This window comes from Lutra lutra, chromosome 1 (assembly GCF_902655055.1).
Source record: "Lutra lutra chromosome 1, mLutLut1.2, whole genome shotgun sequence".
In the NCBI taxonomy this organism is placed as follows: domain Eukaryota; kingdom Metazoa; phylum Chordata; class Mammalia; order Carnivora; family Mustelidae; genus Lutra; species Lutra lutra.
This window is the reverse complement of record NC_062278.1, coordinates 198,445,587-198,466,159: the sequence shown is the minus strand read 5'-3', so window position 1 is coordinate 198,466,159 and position 20,573 is coordinate 198,445,587. Positions and strand designations below refer to the sequence as shown.

Sequence of the window (20,573 nt, the reverse complement as noted above, 5' to 3'; positions counted from 1 at the left end):
AAGACTTGCCATACTGGAAATCAAGATTTATTTTCAAGCTTTAGTAATTAAGGTATTAAGATAAGCAAATATACTGATAGGAGAAAAGAAAAAAACAAATAGGCCCAACACATACAGAACCTTGATATAGGAGAGGAGTGGCATCGTAAAGCAGTGGAGGAGGATCCCAAACTCATCCCTCACACAAAAAAATCAATTACTGGGGGATTAAAGACTTTAACGTGAGAAATACAGCTTTTAGGGCATGGAGAGATGACTAGGTGGAACACAGAGGGTTTTTAAAACAGTGAAAATATTCTGTAGGTTATAATCATGGTTATATGTCATTATACATTTGTCTGAACCCACGGAATATACAACACTAAGAGTGAACTGTCAACTGTGGCTTTGGGTGATTATAATGTGTCAATGTACTTCAATTATAACAAATGTACTGCTCTGGTGGGGGATAGTGACAGTGGAAGAGACTATGTATGTGTGAGGACAAGGTGTATATGGGAAATCTCTGTACCTTCCTCTCAATTTTGCTATAAACATAAAACGCTCTTTAAAAAAAATTGTCTTTATTTATTTATTTATTTATTTTTAGGTAAGTTCCATGCCAGCATGGAGCGCAATGCAGGGCTGAAACTCATGACCTTGAGATCAAGACCCGAGCTGGGATCAAGAGTCAGACACTTAACTGATGGAGCTACCCAGGTGCCTCCCAAAAACTAACTTTAAACAAAAGTGAATTGGGGGAAATTGGAAGGGGAGAAGAACCATGAGAGACTGTGGACTCTGAGAAACAAACTGGAGTTTTGGAGGGGAGGTGGGGTGGGAGGATGGGTGAGCCTGGTGGTGGGTATTAAGGAGGGCATGTATGGCATGGAGCACTGGGTATGGTGCATAAACAATGAATCTTGGAACACTGTATCAAAAACTAATGATGTATTTTTTTTCCAAGATTTTATTTATTTATTTGATAGAGAGAGACACACAGCAAGAAAGGGAACACAGGCAGGGGGAGTGGGAGAGTGGGAGAGGGAGAAGCAGGTTTCCCACCAGGCAGGGAGCCCAATGTGACCTGGGACCCTGGGATCATGACCTGATCCAACAGCAGGAGCCATCCGTGTTTAAGCAATCTTGATTTCTGTCTTTCTCAGACCGTAAGCCAACGATTTCCCTTTGTACGTGAGCTAATTTGGTTGGATTTCTGTTGCACGCAACCAGAACCTCCTGACATGTGTATGTTCTATTTTTCTTTTTTTTAAGAATTAAAAAAAAATTATTTCATTCACTTGACAGAGAGAGAGAATGTGTGCACAAGCAGGGGGAGAGACAGAGGGAAAGGGAGAAGCAGGCTCCCTGCTGAGCAAGGAGCCTGACACAGGGCTCCATCCTAGGACCCTGAAATCATGATCCAAGCTGAAGGCAGATGCCCAGCCAACTGAGCCACCCAGGCACCCCCCATTTTTCCTTTTTTAGAAGAAGTTGATTTTATGAAATTTTCAAGCACATACAAGGACATATGTAATAGATACAATAAGGAGACATCAAAGTATTCACACAAGAAGCAAAGTTTCACAAAGACCACTGGCATCTCTGGTGTGCTTCCTCCTGGGCTCATCCCTCTCCTAGCCACCAAAAAGACCCACTGTTTTCATTAGTTATCTATTTCATTTTTATTTTTTGCTTTCCATTGTAGTTTTGCTTATATGTAGATATCTGTATAGGCCGAATTCTGTTTCCCCAAATTCAGACGTTGAAGTCCTATGTAGCTAAATCTACAAAAGATGGAAGGTAAAATTCTGAATATGTTAATTGTGAAAGTTCCGTATTAGTTCATCTTCAAAAAATGAGTGCTTTACCATAATTACATAACAAGTTGTGAAATTTACATGTGTTTCTTTTTTGAAACATCCATAACCTGGAAAAATGTAATTATGTATATATGACTACATGATAAAATGTTTACTCTTGAATCAGCAAGCCAATCAATCCCCAAAAACCGATCTCAGAAATAAAGGGCATCAAATTCTTGCACTCAGAAAAGAAACATTTATCAAGAAAAGAAAAATAAGGACATTTCATATGACAAAATGAAACTACTTTTGTTTGTTGTTGCAATGAATGACATTAAAACCGAATAGGCTCATGAAAACCTGAAGAGAGATTATGGCTTTACTACTCTCTAAACTGATGGTATTTATATCTCTAAGAAAGGACACTAAATGAGGTGACAATTACAGAGGGCTCTCACTGACCGTGGAAACATTATTCAAAGATGTGAATAAAGCATCAAGTGGATAGAACTGGATTATGTTTCTCCCCTTTGCAATTCTTTTTTTTTTAATTTTAAGATTTTATTTATTTATTTGACAGAGATGACAAGTAGGCAGAGAGGCAGGCAGAGAGAGGGGGAAGCAGGCTCCCTGCTGAGCCGAGAGCCCAATGTGGGCCTTGATCCCAGGACGCTGGGATCATGACCTGAGCTGAAGGCAGAGGCTTTAACCGACTGAGCCACCCAGGCGACCCTGCCCTTTGCAATTCTTGAGGAGGCAGTATTTTGCACACTGGTGGAAGGAGGAAAGAAATATTAAAAAGTCATCACAATACATTCAGCATTTACACGTTGTATGTACCAAGGACTCCATTTACTAAGCACCTACTATGAGCCATGAACTACATGTTGCATCACATTACATGCAGTTTCTTCCACATTTTTCTCTGGCTTAATTGAATTTAACCAGGTCAAAAGCTTCTCTATAGAGACAAAAAAAAATAGATCAGGAGTTGCCTGGGGGTAAAGGAGGCAGTGTGGGTTGAATGTCATTTGTTTTTGAAATTGGATTTTTGAGGTTGATTGGCTTATCTAATCAACAACAAACATTAACATATAATTACAGTCGAACCTTGAACAACAGGGTTGGAACTGCATGGATTCACTTATACATGGATTTTTTTTTATATAAATATAGTTTAGTATTGCAAGTGTATTTTCTCATTCTTGTGATTTTCTTTGTAAGATTTTATTTATTTATTTATTTATTTGACAGAGAGAGAGAGAGATCACAAGGAGGCAGAGAGGCAGGCAGAGAGAGGAAGGGAAGCAGGCTTCCCGCCAAGCAGAGAGCCCGATGTGGGGCTCGATCTCAGGACCCTGGGATCATGACCTGAGCCGAAGGCAGAGGCCTTAACCCACTGAGCCACCCAGGTGCCCCCTTGTGATTTTCTTAATAACATCTTCTTTTTTTCTAGCTTACTTTATTGTAAAAACACAGTATATAATACACATTACATACAAAATAGGTGTTAACCAACTGCTTACGTTATCTCTGTTTCCAGTCAACAGTACATTATTAGTAATTAAGTTTAGGGGAGTCAAAATTTGTATGTGGATTTTCAACTGTGTGGAGGTTCAGCACCCCTGCTCCCTGTGTTGTTTAAGGGTTAACAGTACTGATTCTTTCAGGTTACAGTTGTTTCAAAAGATGTGCATATAAATCTTAATGGGAACTTCTGGAGTGGTGGTGGTGCTCTAGAACTAGATGGTGGTGATGAATGACTTCTCAAAAGATTTTTTTTCCCCAAATGCTATTCATTTAAAAATAAGGCTCAAGGTGATATTGAAATTTGGTACTAAGAGTAAACACTTAAGTGTATCAACTATTATGTGAAATAAGTATTTGTGTACCAGCTAGTTCCCCAAGACCTGGCCTTTACAACTCAGTTGCTTGTGCTCACTAACCTTTGTCTTACACATTTCCCCCAAACTCTTTTTTTCTGGCTTCCTCTAGACTCAGGCCAATGAAACACCAGAGCACCCCCCAGGTGATGGCAACCAGCCTGACCAGGTCCAGGCCCAGAACTCCCACACCTTTTGAGCTAAACCTGAGCTGCACCTGCACAGATGGACCACAGAGTTATCTCATTATAATACTAACATATCCTCTCAAGGAGGAGCCTTAGCCTCATTTACATAACACACAATGTATGTATAGGCATGTTTCCTTAAGGCATATCTGTGACCGTATGCCCATCTCTACAGAGGATGGCAGGCTTCCTTATCTAAATATTCATCCTAACCCTAAACTAAAGGAACCCAATCAGCCTCTCTCAGGGCGTCAAAGCTTTGGAAGCTATTCTCTGTGATCTCCTGATTTGCTGCAAATAAAAGTTTTCTTTGTTGGACAACTCAACCTCATGCAGTTTCTGACTCACCAAGGAGTGAACTCATTTTGGTTAGGTTACATTTGTGTATGAGAAATGCTTCTAAAGAACAATTACAAAATTTGATCTGGGTTTTCATGACTGTTTTATCTTACAGTTAATGATGTATTGCTAGAATTTTTTTTAAAAGATTTTATTTTATTTTATTTATTTGACAGAGAGAGATCACAAGTAGGCAGAGAGGCAGGCAGAGAGAGAGGAAGGGAAGCAGGCTCCCTGCCAAGCAGAGAGCCCGATTTGGGGCTCTATCCCAGGACCCCGGGATCATGACCTGAGCCGAAGGCAGAGGCTCAACCCACGAGCCACCCAGGTGCCCCTATTGCTAGAATTTTTAAAGCTCAAGCAATAATTATGTCCATGACCAACATTTAATTCTATTTAGTAGACAAGTTGTAAGGTGTCATATTTAATTAATGATTACACACACAGCTATGAAAACATCTATCTTGGCTCTTGCAGTTTATGCAAATTTTATGTAATTATTCCCCAGAGAGAATAGTCCACTTAACGTAAAACTCTTAAACTTGATTTAAATTGCTTTTTCTTTATCATGAGTTATATAACATTATCCTTATTATCATACTGTAGAAAACTACATCTCCATAAAATTTGACTTAATTTTGACTCCAGACTGTATGTTCAACCTTTAGATATGGATCAGCTGAAATACACAAAAAATACAATCATTTGTGTCCTCAGAAAAGTAGGTGACCTCATTAAATCCACATTTGAAATTTTCTGTTATTAATTGAAGTACACTAATATCACAAATAGGAACAGGTGGAATCATCTATAAACCTGCACTTGTGTCCAAGTTGTCAGATGCTAAAAGCAAAGAAGTCCCATTTTCAGAGTGTGCTGCCATTAGGGTATATCACAGGTTCCCTCCAGCCACAGACCCTTTGCACACACTGTTTGCATGTTTGCCATTGCTCTTCATTCACCCCTCATATCTGAGTTCTGGCATTTCTTCCTGTAGGAAGTCTATCCCCAGCCCCCAAGTCATATCAGACTCCCTTGTTAAACACTCTCCCCCCTCCAAGAGGCATTCATTTCCTTCTAGAGCATTTCCTTGGATTGCAATTGCATAATCATTAAGTCAAACGTTGAATTAATGCTGATCTCCCACAGTTCTACCCACCAGGGGAGCAGAGGCCTTATCTTGTTTTGTTCTTTACTGACTGTATCTCTTTCTACTAACAAGTGCCTGGCACAGAACAAACACATAAAGTATTATTTCTTGAAGGAGGAACAATAGAAAAGAAAAACAGCATGCTAGATTATTTTCCTGGAGCCATCCTGCTTGAGGTCCAGCCAACCTCACTAAAGAGGGAAAGGGGGTGATTGGAGTCACACATTGGGAAAGCAATATGATTGTGACCAGGTGCCTCCAAGCAAGCCAATCAGACCTGTTCTCTCCCAGGAATTTAAATCTTGAGGGGATTATATAGGACAAACCCTTGGAGGTAAAGCCTCATCTGGAGTGCCCAAGGTCCTACAAAGACAAGCTGTCAGCTTTTGTTCCATTGGGCCCTGGAGCAGCCTTTCAGCTTTGCTCTCGGAGACACGGTTCTTCAACTTTCATTTAAATCCTGTGAGATACTCCAGAATTTTTTATTTTTGCTCAAATTTACCGAAGTTCCTTTCTTTTGCTCACAGCCAAAGAACCCCAACTGTTACATTTTCCTAACTCCTTTATACTGATCAGATGTAGACTTCTATAGTGCAATACTTCTCAAGTCTAAGGACTCATGCTTTAAGTTTCAAAATTATAGCTAAAGGAGTATGCTTCATTTAACCTACACAAGTGCTCAAACACAATGATTGCCTGGACCTGTTGTTTTAAATTGACCCAGGGCACCCCCCTTCCCAGCCCTCCTGCTGGTGCATTTCTAGCACACCTTCTGCAAGACCCTGTCTATTTTCCACCTCCAAACTGTGATGTGTGGGGTGCTTTTTTTTTTTTTACATCCAAGTGACCTTTCTCAAAATTCAATCAGCTCTTTAAGTTCCACATCCCTAAAATATAAAACTTAAGCTCCGTAGACTCCTTCATTTCTCTGGAGCTTGCCTACCTCTACCCAACCTTCCTCCTTCCTTCCTGTCTCTGAATGAGAGACTTCTTCCTCCAGAAACCTGGCCGACTCAGTCAGTTGGTTGTCTTTGGCTCGGGTTATGATCCCAGGGTCCTGAGATCGAGTCTCACAACATGCTCTTTGCTCAGCGGGGATCCTTCTTGTCCCTCTCCCTGCTGCTCCTTCTGCCTGCTGCTCCCCCTGCTTGTGCTCTCTCTCTCTCTCTGACAAACACATACATAAAATCTTTAAAAAAAGAAAAAAAAGAGAGAGAGACTCCTTCCTCAATAAGGCAATCTGCTACCTGTGCCCACCTGTCTGTCTCTTATGGTGCCATCCTCTTGGCAGTCCCAGCTAGCATTCACTGAACTTGGGACAGCTCCAAATACTTTGCCTGCATTACCTCATTAAAACCTGACAACAGCCTTAGGAGGCGGGGAGTACTATTGCAGACCCAGGAAATAAGGCTCAGAGCAGTTAATTAACTCTAGATGAGTTCAGGATACAACATTTGGCCCATACAATTCAACACCTGAACATGCGTGTGTTCTGAAACACTATGTTTTTCTGCCTCAATATTGTGCAAATCCACAGCCCCTACCCAAATTAGTTTTACTGGATCCTGCATCTTCCCATGGCCTTCTTCTCTTCAATTTCCAGTCACTAAATGCACTGTAGTCTAGCTTCTGGCCTTTAAAAAAAAAAAAAGAAAGATTTATTTTATTTATTTATTTTACAGACAGAGAGAGTGAGCATGCTTGCGCCCACAAGCACATGTATACACACACACACTCAGGTTTAAGACAGGGAGGAGGAAGGGAATCAGAGGGAGAGGACCTTTAGCAGATTCCCCGCTGAGCACAGAGCTCAATGTGGGGCTCCATTCTACAACCCTGAGATCATGACCTGAGCCAAAATCAAGAGTCAGAAGCCTAACCGACTGAGCCACCCAGGCATCCCTAGCTTCTGCCTTTTTGATCCCACTAAATCTGCTACAGTTCTCATCACAAAAGAGATCTTCCACACACAGAATATCTCGTAACTACTGAATTCATCCATCCATTCACCAAATTATTTTGAGCACCCATTCTGTTCCAGAAACTGCAGGATATGCACTGGGTGAGCAAAACAGATGGGGTGCCTTCCATCACATATGTGAGATATCAGTGACCTCCTACTTGCCAGGTCCAGAGATCACTCTGGCCACTTCTCATTTTTTTTCAAGTTGTTCTCTGTAGTGCTGGTCATGCCAACCATGTCCTTCTTGAAATTTGGGGCTTTGGCTTCCAGGAAGCCTCTTATCCCTGCTCTCCCTCTCCTTCTAGGACCACATCTTCTCAATTGCTTTGATAACTTCCTCTTTTTTCTGTCAATCCCTTAAATGATTGAGTTCTTCAGAGTTCTATCATGAAGCACTTCAAAGTCAATAAGCCGCAAACTCAGTTTTCCCCACTCCCCATTCACATCTTTCCCTCCTTATTCCCTTGTTCTTGCTAACGTCAGCATTTGATATCTAATCTCTCTCTCCCTTTCTGCCCCTACACTCTCATATGACGGTCAAAAAATTCTCATAGTATTTTTCATCTTTAGAAGTTCAATTTGGGAGGTCGCTGGTTGGCTCAGTTGGTAGGGCATGCAACTCTTGATCTTGGGGTTGCACTTGGCTTTTTAAATATGTGCAATATAGTTATAACAATTGTTTTCATGTTTTTTTCTCTACTGATTCTAATATCTGTGTGGGTTCTTAGTCAGTTTCAATTGATTGATTCTTCTTCTTCTTCTGGACCACGTTTTTCTACTTTTTTGTATGTGTGGTAATCTTTGATTGGATGCCAGACATTGTAAATGTTACTCTGTCAAGTACTGAATGTTTTGTAATCCTGTAACTCTTCTTGAGCTTGCTCCAGGAGGCAGTTAAGTAAATTGGGAACAGTTTTATCCTTTCTAGTTTTTTATGATTTGTTAGCCAGGTCCAGAGCTGTGCTCAGTCAAGGAAAAATTATTCCTCAATACTGGGGGCTAAAAAAAAAAAAATGGAAAACCTTCCTGATTGATCTACCCAACACCATGAATCATTGGTTTTTCCAGTCTGGCTGGTGGGAATGGTTACTGCTCCTGGCCCTGCATGGGTGTCAGGTACTGTTCTTTCTAATCCTGTTGAATGGTTCTTTACCTGGTCTCATACATAGGCTGGTCAGTACTCTGCTGAATACTGGAGGGGATGTCTGCAAATCTACAGGCTCTCCCTCTCCATTAGCTCTCTTGTCTCTAATGCTCTGTTCAATGAACTCAACTGTCCTGGTCTCCCCAGACTCTTAACTCTTTCTCTTTGATCAGGGAGACCTCTGGACTCCATATGTTCTCCTCTCCCTGCATTGCAGTCTAGAAACTCTCTTAAGGCAGTAAGTTGGGGTGACCAATCATAGCATTCATCCCACTTGTTTACTGTTTCACAGGGATCTCTGTTCTTTGTTGCCTGATGTCCAGTGTTTTGAAAAAATATAAATATAAATAAATATATAAAAATATACATAGATGTGTGTGTATATATGTATATACAGTTTCAGGAAGGAGGGTAAATCCAGCCCTATTATTCCATACTGATCAGAAGAGGAAATCTTGTAGTGAAATCTTAACAGATCACCTTGCCTCAAACTTTTGTAATCTGTTCTCACTTCACCAGAGTTTTTTTTTTTTTTCCTGAAATATCAATCTCTTAGTATCCCCCTGCTTAAAGGTCTTTTATGGCATTCTCATTACTTACAGAATAAAACTTAAGCTGCTTAGTGTGGTATATTTCATGCCTCCATGATGAGATCCCTTCCCATCCCTCCACCTTCATCCCTTGCCATTCCCCCATAGGTACTGTTGCCTCTAACCATTTCAAGGCATTAATTGTTGTCTTCTCCATCCCACCAACAAGAGCTTACCAGCACCTACTTCCCTGTCTTTGAACACATTGTTTCTTCTACCTGGAATATTCTTTTCCTCTTCCAAGTGGTGAAATCTTCTTTAACCTAGAAGATCTTTTTAAGCATCTGTAAACTTTCCCCAGACCTTCCCATCCTTACCAGGTAGAATCACTCCCTTGCCTTTTTGCATTACTATGAACTAAATCTTGTATATGTCCCTTTTACTGCATTTGTCACACTATATTACGTTGTATGCATTTGCTTATATGTCTGTTCCCAGTAATATCTAATACACTCCATGAGGGTAAAGAATGCACTTCCTTCATCTTTTTTTTTTTTTAAGATTTTATTTATTTATTTTAGAGAGAAAGAGAGTGTGCATGCACACATGAGGTGATAGGCAGAGGGATAAAGAATCTCAAGTAGACTCTGTGCTGAATGCAGAGCCCTATGCAGAGCTCAGTTTCATGACCCCAAGATATGACCTGAGCCGAAATCAAGAGTTGGACACTTAACCAACTGAGCCACCCAGGTACCCCCACTTCCTTCATCTTTATATGCCTGGTGTTAAATTCATCCAACCAATGAACATTTCCTGAGTTCTAGGTCCCGGAGGTACAGCATTAAACAATACAGAGTCTTTGCCTTTATGCAGTTTATATGAGGGTGAAAGAGACAGCTAATAAACAAATAAAAGTAGGACATATTTAGAGAACAGAGAAGAGAGCCCAATTAGAAGGCTGTTCCAGCCATCTAGAGAACAGAGATGATATTAGCTTGGAATAGGGTGCGGGAAGGGAGGAGAAAGGGGATAGAACCGGGTCCACTTGAGACACATTTCTGAGATAAAGTCAGTAGGGTTTGTAGATGGATTTTTTGTGGGTGGGAAGGGAAGGGGAAAAATTAAGAATGACTTTTAAAGGATAGGTGCCTAGTAAATTGTGTATGAATAAGCTCCTTGATAATTGAAAACTGGTTTTAAAAGGATGAACCTAAAGGGGAACCTGGGTGGCTCGGTCAGTTAAGTGTCTGACTCGATTTTGGCTCCGGTCATGATCTCAGGGTTGTGGGACTGAGCCCCACATCAGACTTCATGCTCAGCAGAGAGTCTGCTTAAGATTCTCTCCCTCTCCCTCTGCCCCTCCCCTGCTCATGCACATGTTCTCTCTCTCTCTCTCAAGTTAATATATAAATAAATCTAAAAAAAAAAAGATAAACCTATAGAATTGATTCAGAATCCAACTGGCCAATTTCACTGGGAAAACTTGCCTTGTACTAACTAGTTACGATAGAATAGAAACATTGAGCAAAATGGGTGAAGGTGGTAAAAAGGTACAAACTTCTAGGTATAAGATAAATAACTCCTGGGATGTAATATATAGCATGATGACTTAGCTAACAATACTGTATTGTATATGTGAAAGTTGCTAAGAGGTAGATCTTAAAAGTACTCATCACAAGAAAAAAATTATAACTATGTATGATGATGGATATTAACTAGACTTATTGTGGTGATCATTTTGCAATATATATACACATATAAAAAATTATTATGTGGCCCACCTGAAACTAATTTAATGGTATACATCAATTATATCTCAATAATAATAAAAAATGAATTTTACCATTGAGGTTAAACTCCAGAGTTAGACTAATTATGCTTTATAGTTGCTTACTGTCTGAACTTACTCAAGTTATAGAAATTTTCAGGGCTTCAGTTTTATCAACTGAAAAAGCCCCGCAGTACTATCCCTAATATAGTGGGTATCCAATAAAAGGGAGCTTATTTCAAGAAAGTACTAGTGAAACAACCAATTAATTAGTTATTTTGTTGTTCTGTGTTCAGGAAGAATATCATGATTAAAATTTTTGTTCCTATCAAGTGATTCTCTGTAGAAATAAAGTTAGGGTAATTTTTGCTGTGATGTATTTTATGTTCTGTTAAAATTAAAGAAGCTTTCAAAAATACATACAAAATAAAATACAAAGTTGAACTATTATAAAAATCTTTCCAACAGAATGCAAATTCTATAATGATTTAATACTTTCAAGTATCTTTCTAAAGTGGCCCATTTCTAAATATTTCTAACATTGAAAGAAGAACCTGTTGGTGCATCTTCTAGCCAAGGCAAGAAGTTCTTAGTTCTCCTGAGCCTTTCTTGGGGAAATGTGGGTGGACCCTGATGAGAAGAAGTTTGTGTCCCCAGCAGGGAAGCAGTAGACAAGGTTTGTTGCTAAGTTCTTTAGAAATTAGGAATGAATGAGGGGCGCCTGGGTGGCTCAGTGGGTTAAGGCCTCTGCCTTTGGCTCAGGTCATGATCCCAGGGTCCTGGGATAGAGCCCCGCATCCGGCTCTCTGCTCAGCAGGGAGCCTGCTTCCCTTCTTCTCTCTCTGCCTGCCTTTCTGCCTACTTCTGATCTCTGTCTGTCAAATAAATAAATAAAATCTAAAAAAAAAAGAAATTAGGAATGAATGAGATGAATATTGGTTTATCATGAGCGAAACAGGAGGCAAGTGGGATTTCAGAGTGGTAATGACGATGAGAAGGAGGGAAGAAAAATATCAGGGCCCAGTGAAGGGCAGCACCTTAGAAAGACACATTACTCCAAAGGCTAGCAAGGAAAGACATCAGGTGATGGGTGTTTTTACATAATCTGTAGAAGGGAAGATAGGGAGAGAATATATACAAGAGGATAGTAGTAGGAGTGAAGACTGGCAATCCTTTTTTTTTTTTTTAAGATTTTATTTATTTATTTGTCAGAGAGAGAGATCGCACAAGCAGGCAAAGTGGCAGGCAGAGGCAGAGAGAGAAGGAGGCTCCCCACTGAGCAAGGAGCCCGATGTGGGACTTGATCCCAGGACCCTGGGATCATGACCTGAGTGGAAGGCAGCAGCTTAACCAACTGAGCCACCCAGGCATCCCAAGGCTAGTAATCCTTAAGAGCAATCATCTGTGGTAATACTGTGAACATATTATCACAATAATCCTAAAAGCTAACATCTGTTGTTATCTCCATTTTACAGAGAAAGAAACTGAGGCTCAGAGTGGCCAATTAACCTCCCCCACATGTCACAGGTGGTTAGCAACAAAGCAGAGATTTGTTTTTCTTTTTTCAAATTTTGTTTATTTATTTATTTGACAGACAGAGATCACAAGCAGGGAGGGGGAAGCAGGCTCCCTGCTGAGCAGAAAGCCAGATGTGGGGCTCGATCCCAGGATCCCGGGATCATGACCCCAGCCAGAGACAGAGGCTTTAACCCACTGAGCCACCCAGGTGCCCTTAAAGCAGAGATTTGAATCTGGTTCTGTTTAACCAGAGCCTTTTCTTTCCTGCATCTTCCCATTTTGCCCTTGAAGTTCTTGCTAATGGGAGGAAAGCTGCAGATTCAGTAGAACCTGGGAAACCAAGGTGGTGGGGGAGAGGGGATGCAAAGAAAATTTACTGGCAAAATCTCTTATCTTCAGTTCTTAAATAAAAATCAATTTAACTCTCTTTGCATTTGATTTTTTTTAAGTCTTGCAAAAAAGTGTAATCTTACATCATGGTAATGAAATATGAAGATTCCCAAGTAATTTTCTGTAAGGAGGTTTATTTTCCAAAGTTAAACTTGAAGTACCAACGAGTTCAGATAATCACTCAAATCTTGTGAGAATGAGAGTCGCTCAGTGTCTCTTTGGAGGTGATGATTCCTATTTCTGCTTAAGAATTAGCTTTTCCTTTATTAACGAAGTATTTTTAACGAGCTTAATATAATTAGAAAATGTGTCTCTAAATCCCCAGGAAGGGAGTCGTGACTTTCTATGATTTTATGTTTTCTATGTTAACTATTTAAAACCACAAATTTTTAGCTTAAGTAAGTTTCGTTGTGAATATGTCCATGTTATTATTGCATAGGAAACTGGACCTACACTGCCATCTGCTGTGTCAAGATTAGGTGAAAAATCACCCTCATAAACTAGGCTTGAGGAATGCAAAATATACCTGTATTACTGCACTTTATAGAAAACGAGTACAAGGAAAAAGAAATGCCTACAGTTATATATTTCAAACTGTATTGAAAGTGTGAGGAGGGATTGTATGGGTGTTTTGAATATGACATGAAAAACATAATAGAGAATAATATAACAAAACTTATGTCCCCACCATCTATATGTAAAAAATGAATATTACCAGAGCACCTGGGGGGCTCAGTGGGTCGAGTGACCGACTCTTGGTTTCGGCTCAGGTCATGATCTCAGGGTTGTAAGATCAAGACCTGAGTGAGGCTCCACATTCAGAGCAGAGTCTGCTTGAGATTCTCTCCTCTGCCCAACCCCCAACCCTCCCTCAAATAAATACATAAATACATAAATAAATAAAATCTTAAAAGAAGAAAGAAAGGAAAAATGACTATTGCCAATGCCTGTTTTTCTTGCTGGTCCCATTGTCCACCACTCTTAGACCCGTGCCAAAGAAATCCCTCTCTGATGTCATGTTTATCACTGGAAAGGTTTTTTTAAAGATTTTTTTTTATTATTTGTCAGAGAGAGAGGGAGAGAGAGCGAGCACAGGCGGACAGAATGGCAGGCAGAGGCAGAGGGAGAAGCAGGCTCCCCGCCAAGCAAGGAGCCCAATGTGGGACTCGATCCCAGGACGCTGGGATCATGACCTGAGCCGAAGGCAGCTGCTTAACCAACAGAGCCACCCAGGCGTCCCTGGAAAGGTTTTAATAAGCAAATGTGTATATTTATTTTTTTATAAGATATTTTATTTATTTGACAGAGAGAGAGATCACAAGTAGGCAGAGAGAGGAGGAAGCAGGCTCCCTGCTGAGCTGAGAGCCCAATTTGGGACTCGATACCAGGACTCTGGGATCAGGACCTGAGCCGAAGGCAGTGGCTTAACAAACTGAGCCACCCAGGCACCCCTCTCTCTGGGTATTTCTTATGATCTTTCTCAGATTTGCCGACCTTTCTCAGATTTGTGCAATTAAGACCTTCATCCTTTACACCTGAACAACTTAATTTAATTTTGCTTTTGTCTAATATATTGTTGGTCCTTTGATATATATCATCTGCTCCTAGTGTTATATTTAGAGCTGCAAGTTATACAGATGGACGCCACATTCAGTAGGCCAAATTGAGGAGTCTTTATTAAAAAGTCGGCTGTGAGGTGGCTCATATGCTCCAAAATCTCACAGCTCCGAATGAGCTCAGGGGTAGACTTATAAAGGCATAAACCACAACCAGTTGCCAGTTTCTAAAAATTGCCAAGCACAGTACAGAAGCAAAAATGCTGGGTTAAGGAGATATTTAGGTAGGGGTACATTTCCTGAAATTGTTATGTCTGGAGTATTTTGTGGTGTTTTTAGTTAAGGTTGCAATAACACGGGTATAATAATATGACTGTGTTATGAAATGCCCCCTTTTATAAAGATGGCTTGATTTAGGGGCACCTGGGTGGCTCAGTGAGTTAAAGCCTCTGCCTTCGGCTCAGGTCATGATCCCAGGATCCTGGGATAGAGCCCCGCATCCGGCTGTCTGCTCAGCAGGGAGGGACCCTGCTTCCTCCTCTCTCTGCCTGGCTCTCTGCCTTCTTGTGATCTCCGTCTGTCAAATAAATAAATAAAATCTTAAAAAAAAAAGATGGCTTGATTCATACCAAGTTCATTTCCTAGGTGTCTCACTAGAGACAGAGAAGACAGTTAATTACTGGCTCTGCAGAGTGGTGGTCACCAATGAATCACAAACCCTGCTTCACAGTAATGCTGTTTAGGGAGGAAAAGTGAATTCCACTTTTGGAGGATGCAGGAAGGTCTTCCCAGTTGTGTATTTCTGAAAGACTTTTGAACAATTTCAAGCAAAACTGCAGAAATCAGCCTAGGATGCAACTTTCCAAGGTAGGGTTTTAATGATTGTGTATCATACAAAGGTGGGTGTGCTCATGTGCTCTAGGAAGAATACCATAGAAGTAGACAGCAGGGTCCTTATTCACTGACAGTGAAAAGGGTTTTAGGTAGTCCTGACAGTGAAAGGCCTCACAGTTTTACAGTTCTAAAGCCACTGGTTTTCACCATCAATCCAAATGCCCCTGCACCAACTGCTGATGCTTGAGATACATGATATAATCATGTTGTAAGGGTGCCTGGGTGGCTCAGTGGGTTGAACCTCTGCCTTCGGCTTGGGTCATGATCTTGGGGTCCTGGGATCGAGCCCCATGTTGGGCTCTCTGCTCAGCAGGGGGCCTGCTTCCCCCTCTCTCGCTGCCTGCTGCTCTGCCTACTTGTAATCTCTCTCTCTGTCAAATAAATAAATAAATAAACAAAAATCTTTTTTAAAAAAATCAGGTTGCAATATAAATTAAGACCGATTGGTACACTGCCACACCTGCCAGTAAGAAATGTTGAAGGGTATCTGATACACTGGTAGAGTGGAACCGTGGAAGTGATTAAAAAAAAAAAAAACCCTTTATTAATTTGAGAGAGAGAGTGGTATGAGTGAAAACCTTGGTAGATATCAAAAATATATGTCAGTTATCATCTTATTGGCTCAGCTTCAGATTCATCCTTTTCATCTCTGTGAAAATGGATCTGGGCCCTTTAAGTATTTTTCTTTGTAGCTGACAGCATGTTAAGCTTTCTTAGTAGAGGGGGCTGGAAAGACACTGCAGGAGGAAAGGGTCCTGTCTTTGCTTCCAGTGTGTTCACTTGGCAGGCTCCTTGACATCCACCATCTTAGTGGAAGAGGCTTTGCACATTTTCCAGCTTCTGCAGCACTGGCAGCTTCTCCAACATCAGGTTCATGGAGCATAGGCAGTATCTCCAGGGTCCAGCCCCCAGCACACAAGTCCTCAGCATTTAACTCCTGTACAGCATAGTAGCCAGTAGCACCCAGCCATCAGCAGCTTCCCCCAGCAACCTTCTCAGGCAGTACTGTAGTGGCATGCCCCTGGTGCCATACCTCGTCCAAAAGATTGCCCCAGGAACCTAGAGGATGGATTTCTGGCAAGATCCTCCAGTAAGTTCTGGATCTCTGTCCTATGGGATAAGGGAGCTATTCTTCGAGGGCTCTATCTAAGCTGCTCCTTGTATCTGTTATCCCCATATTTTTTAGAGTTCTCTTTACTTCTTACTAGGCAATCTCTCATTATGCCAAACCCCTACTAACTATTATCATAGTTAATAATTCACTATATTAAATTTTCCCTGTTCAAATTGCCACGTGGCTTCTCTCTCTTGACTGGACCCAGACTGTTACAAACCCCTGGAAACAAAATAAACAGAAAACACCTTTTCAACTTGAAGGTAGCTTACTGGGCACTTGAGAAAGGCAGAAGTTTCCATGACAAAAAAGTGTTTACTCATACAGGAATAAAATATAGGGGGCACCTGGGTGATATAGTCGGTTAAGTGTCTGACTCTAGATTTTGGCTCAGGTCGTGATCTCATGGATTGTGAGAGCGAGCCCCACACTGAGCCCTGCATTCAGTGGGGAGTGTGCTTGAGATTCTCTCTGTCTCCCTCTGCCCTTCCCCCGCAAATAAGTAAATAAATCCTCAAAAAAAAAAAATACAGTATACAAAGAAATGGAAATGATTTACACATCTGGGGTTTAGATGACTGAGCAAAGTAAGAGCATGGAGTTTTTTTTTTAAATGCTTTTATACAAACAGTTCAAATAATCATAACCATATTTGTTTACTTTTGGATAAGCAAGATGTATACCTGTTATTATATTAGGAGGGTCTCTGCAATGCCCTTAAGTTTGGCTTATTCAAAAGTTAAATTCAGGAGAATCAGACAACCGAATGACTTACAAGCATTCGTTTCTCTGGTAAGATGACTCTTGGCTGGTTCTGTGGGACCCCATTAAGGTCCTTGGACCTGTCCAGCCTATATCAGTATGAATACATTTATATGAAGTATCTAGAATAGGCAAATCCATAGAGACAGAAATGAGATTAGAGGTTACCAGCAGGTTGCAGAGAAGGAGAAATGGGAAGTTATTGCTTAATGAGTACAGAGTTTCTATTTGGCACAACATTGTGCCACAGAATTGTACACTTGAAGATGGTTAAAACGGCAAATTTTATTATATTACCATAATAAAAATAAAAGGTGTAGAGATTGGCTAAGCATTTACTAATAAATATACTATGTTGTTATTCTGCGTGGGGGAGAGGGAGGGATGATATTTAACAACCAAATGTAATCTGTACTCCTTAGTTGACTCTAGCTTTCTAAATAAAAAGCAATCAAAGATATTCTTAGGATAGTGAGGACAATTAAATACAGACAGAAATTAGATGTTATCATGAAATTGCTAATTTTCTTAGGTACAATAATAGTGCTATGGTTATATAAGAGAATTTCATATTCCTAGGAGATAGTTACTTTAGTGTTTAAGGGCAAAGCGTTATAACATCTGTAACTTGCAAATAGTGATGCCAAAAAAGGTGTGTGGTAGGGGGCAGTGTATGGGTGTGCCTGCCCACGTATGTGCAGAGAGAGAGTAAGAGAGAGAAAGCATATGTAACAAAATTTTAACAATCATCAAATCTAGGTAGAGGATATACAGGTGTTCATTTTACCCTTCTGTAATTTTTTATTTAAACATTTTCGTAATAATACGTTAGAAGCAAAGTAACATTTTGAAAGTCACACCATTGTATCTCCCAGAAATACTCCTGTTAACATGTTGGTTTAAATCCTTTTTGTCTGGGGCCCCTGGGTGGCTCAGTGGGTGAAGCCTCTGCCTTCGGCTCAGGTCATGATCTCGGGGTCCTGGGATCCAGTCCCGCATTGGGCTCTCTGCTCAGCATGGAGCCTGCTTCCCCTCTCTCTCTTCCTGCCTCTCTGCCTACCTGTGATCTCTCTCCGTCAAATAAATTAAAAAAAAAATCCTTTTTATCTTTTTTTTCTATGCAAAGATAAGTATTCCTTACACAATACACACACACAAAAGCAAGGGATCAAATGTACATTGGTCCATGTTCATTTATTCAGTCAAGTTAATTAACAAATGTTTAAGTATATCTAGGGACTAGGGACATACACGAATTTTAGAAGATCTCTGAGTTTTCACAGAATATACCCTAAGAATTCATTGTGCCTCATTCATTACAACTACAGTTCATAAAAATCTTATGAGCAGACAGATGAAAATATTTGTGAGGTTTTAGTAATTGCATTATGATCCTCATCATGAAATAGCATTCCATCAACATAATAAAGTTGGCATTTTTTACTTTTGCTGTTCTTTCATTTCACAAGTATTTACTGTCTACAATGTTCAGTGTTAGGTGCTGCAGGGAGGTATGTAAGATACCAACTGCCTGCCCTTCTGAAGCTCACTCTGACAGAGGTTTGTAAATGCATTACTATGGGGATCAAAAGGGAAGGGATTGGGGGCATAGCGAATGGATTCCTGATTTACCAGCAGGGTCTTCCAGAGGAGCTTCTTGGAGGAAATGACTTTTAAATTTAGATTTTTAAGAATGAACGGGAGTTAGACTCATACACTAGTTCCGAACACAAACGGGCTTTGGGGTGTTTGATAGTCCTTGGACAAGTTGCTTAACCTCTCTGTGCCTCAGGGATGATGTTGTAAATCTCCAGTAACAAACTGCTTAGATCCCTGTCTGGAACAAAAGAGCTAAATTTACTGAGTACTCATTATTGCAATTTTTAAAAAAGATTTTATTTATTTATCGGACAGAGAGAGAGACAGCAAGAGAGGGAACACAAGCAGAGTGAGTGGGGGAGGGAGAAGCAGGCTTCCGGCTGATCAGGGAGCCCCATGCAGGGCTGGATCCTAGGACCCTGGCATCATGACCTGAGCGGAAGGCAGACGCTTAACGACTGAGCCACCCAGGTGCCCCTAATTATTGCAATTTACAAAGAGTTATAATGTACCAGGCTTCATGCCTAGGCCAGAGCCAGAAACAAGACAAACCCTGTACCCAGCCTAGGAGTCTCTTCCCAACAGCTTGCCCTCCACGTTATTTTATACCCCAATAGCCTCTCCTGCAAATATAAAATGTTCATTTCCTAAAAAGCTTATGTTTTTTGTTTCTCCACGTTTTCGCCATCTACACTTGAGCTGAGGCACTTCTCCGAGGGCTCCGAGTGAAATCGGGGTGCTACAAGAGAAACCAAGAACCCCAGCACCCAAAGAGCAGGGTAGAGAGCCTAAGGCCCAGCAGACAACACCAGTTGCCCCTGCCCCCTCGCTCCCCTGCGAGCGCACCCGCCAGCACGCCCCACTTTGATTGGTCCGTTCTTCCGGCTCGCCGGCATCACTCTGTCCAATCGGAGCAGCGCTTGTTGAGCGGCGGCAACCGGCGTACACAGAGTTTGCGCATCCTGTGGAGAGAGCGAGAGGTCAGGCCATGAACCTGGGGTAAGCTGGGCCGAGAAGGGTGGTCTTTAGCGAAGATGGGATTAAAGCTGGGTTGCCCCCTTGGAGCCTTTCGTGGAACACCTTCGCAGCTTGCGCCGCATTCAGCGGCTTTGCCTGGCTTCCCGAGGCGGAGAGGGGCTAGGGGCCCGGGACGGCCTTTGCCACCGCCGTCGCTTTTCCACATCGTAACTCGGAGTACATCTGCCCAGGACCTCTTTCCGCCCTGTCACTGACCTCGGGGTGGTGACGGGGAAGAGACGATAAGCGGAGAGGGCAGATGGAGAGATAAAGCTTAGCGGCGTCCTGGGAGAAATCCTGGCACAGGCCCCCAGTACTTAGCGCCTCTGGCTTTGGCGTCTTTTCAGGCTGTCGGAGCGCCCAGATGAGTTTAACCCCCGGAATGCTAGGAACCGGGTCTTAAGGGATCGATGCCCTGCCAGTGCTTGGCTCCTGATAGACCCTCATTAAGTAGCGGTTGAGTAAAAAGGACTGTTGCAGGGTTTTCATCACTGGGAAGTTTAATATTAAAAAAAAAAAAATGAAAAGCCACCAAATTCAGACTTTTGCACGTCATTTAGCAAATGATTTTTGCGTTCTAGAATGTGGAGAGAGAGAAGACATCAGCCTCTGAAGGAGTTTACAGTGCAGTAATGCTGAACAGAACAGACTTTTCGGGTTCATTCTTTTGTTTGTTCAGTTTCACTGACGTAAACATGAACTGTTCTAACCCTGCCTCAGGGAAACCTTTAAAACCCATTTTTTCCCCAGTATTTTATCTTGACAAATTAAGTTGGGGTATTTTGATGTCCTCTACTGAGTAGCACTGCAAATTTCGTTCTTGCCAGTCAGACCTTTCCCAACCTTTCTCTTCTTTGTCTGGCCCGCTGGATTTAATTCTGTCTCTTGGACAGCACTTTTGTCCCAATTGATGGTTAGTGACACACACCTCCCCCCCCCCCCCTTAGGAAACAGTGAATTAAATGTGAACTATT

General features: G+C 41.4%; 1 protein-coding gene across 1 annotated transcript in view; it reads left to right on the top strand.

The window, feature by feature from the left end:
- The first annotated feature begins 19,515 nt into the window (after positions 1-19,515).
- CCDC66 (coiled-coil domain containing 66) overlaps positions 19,516-20,573 on the top strand; it is a 68,909-nt gene continuing 67,851 nt past the window's right edge. Inside the window, 1 exon segment of the mRNA XM_047691656.1 lies at positions 19,516-19,581. Coding sequence (XP_047547612.1) covers positions 19,571-19,581 — 11 coding nt within the window. The 5' untranslated portion in view covers positions 19,516-19,570.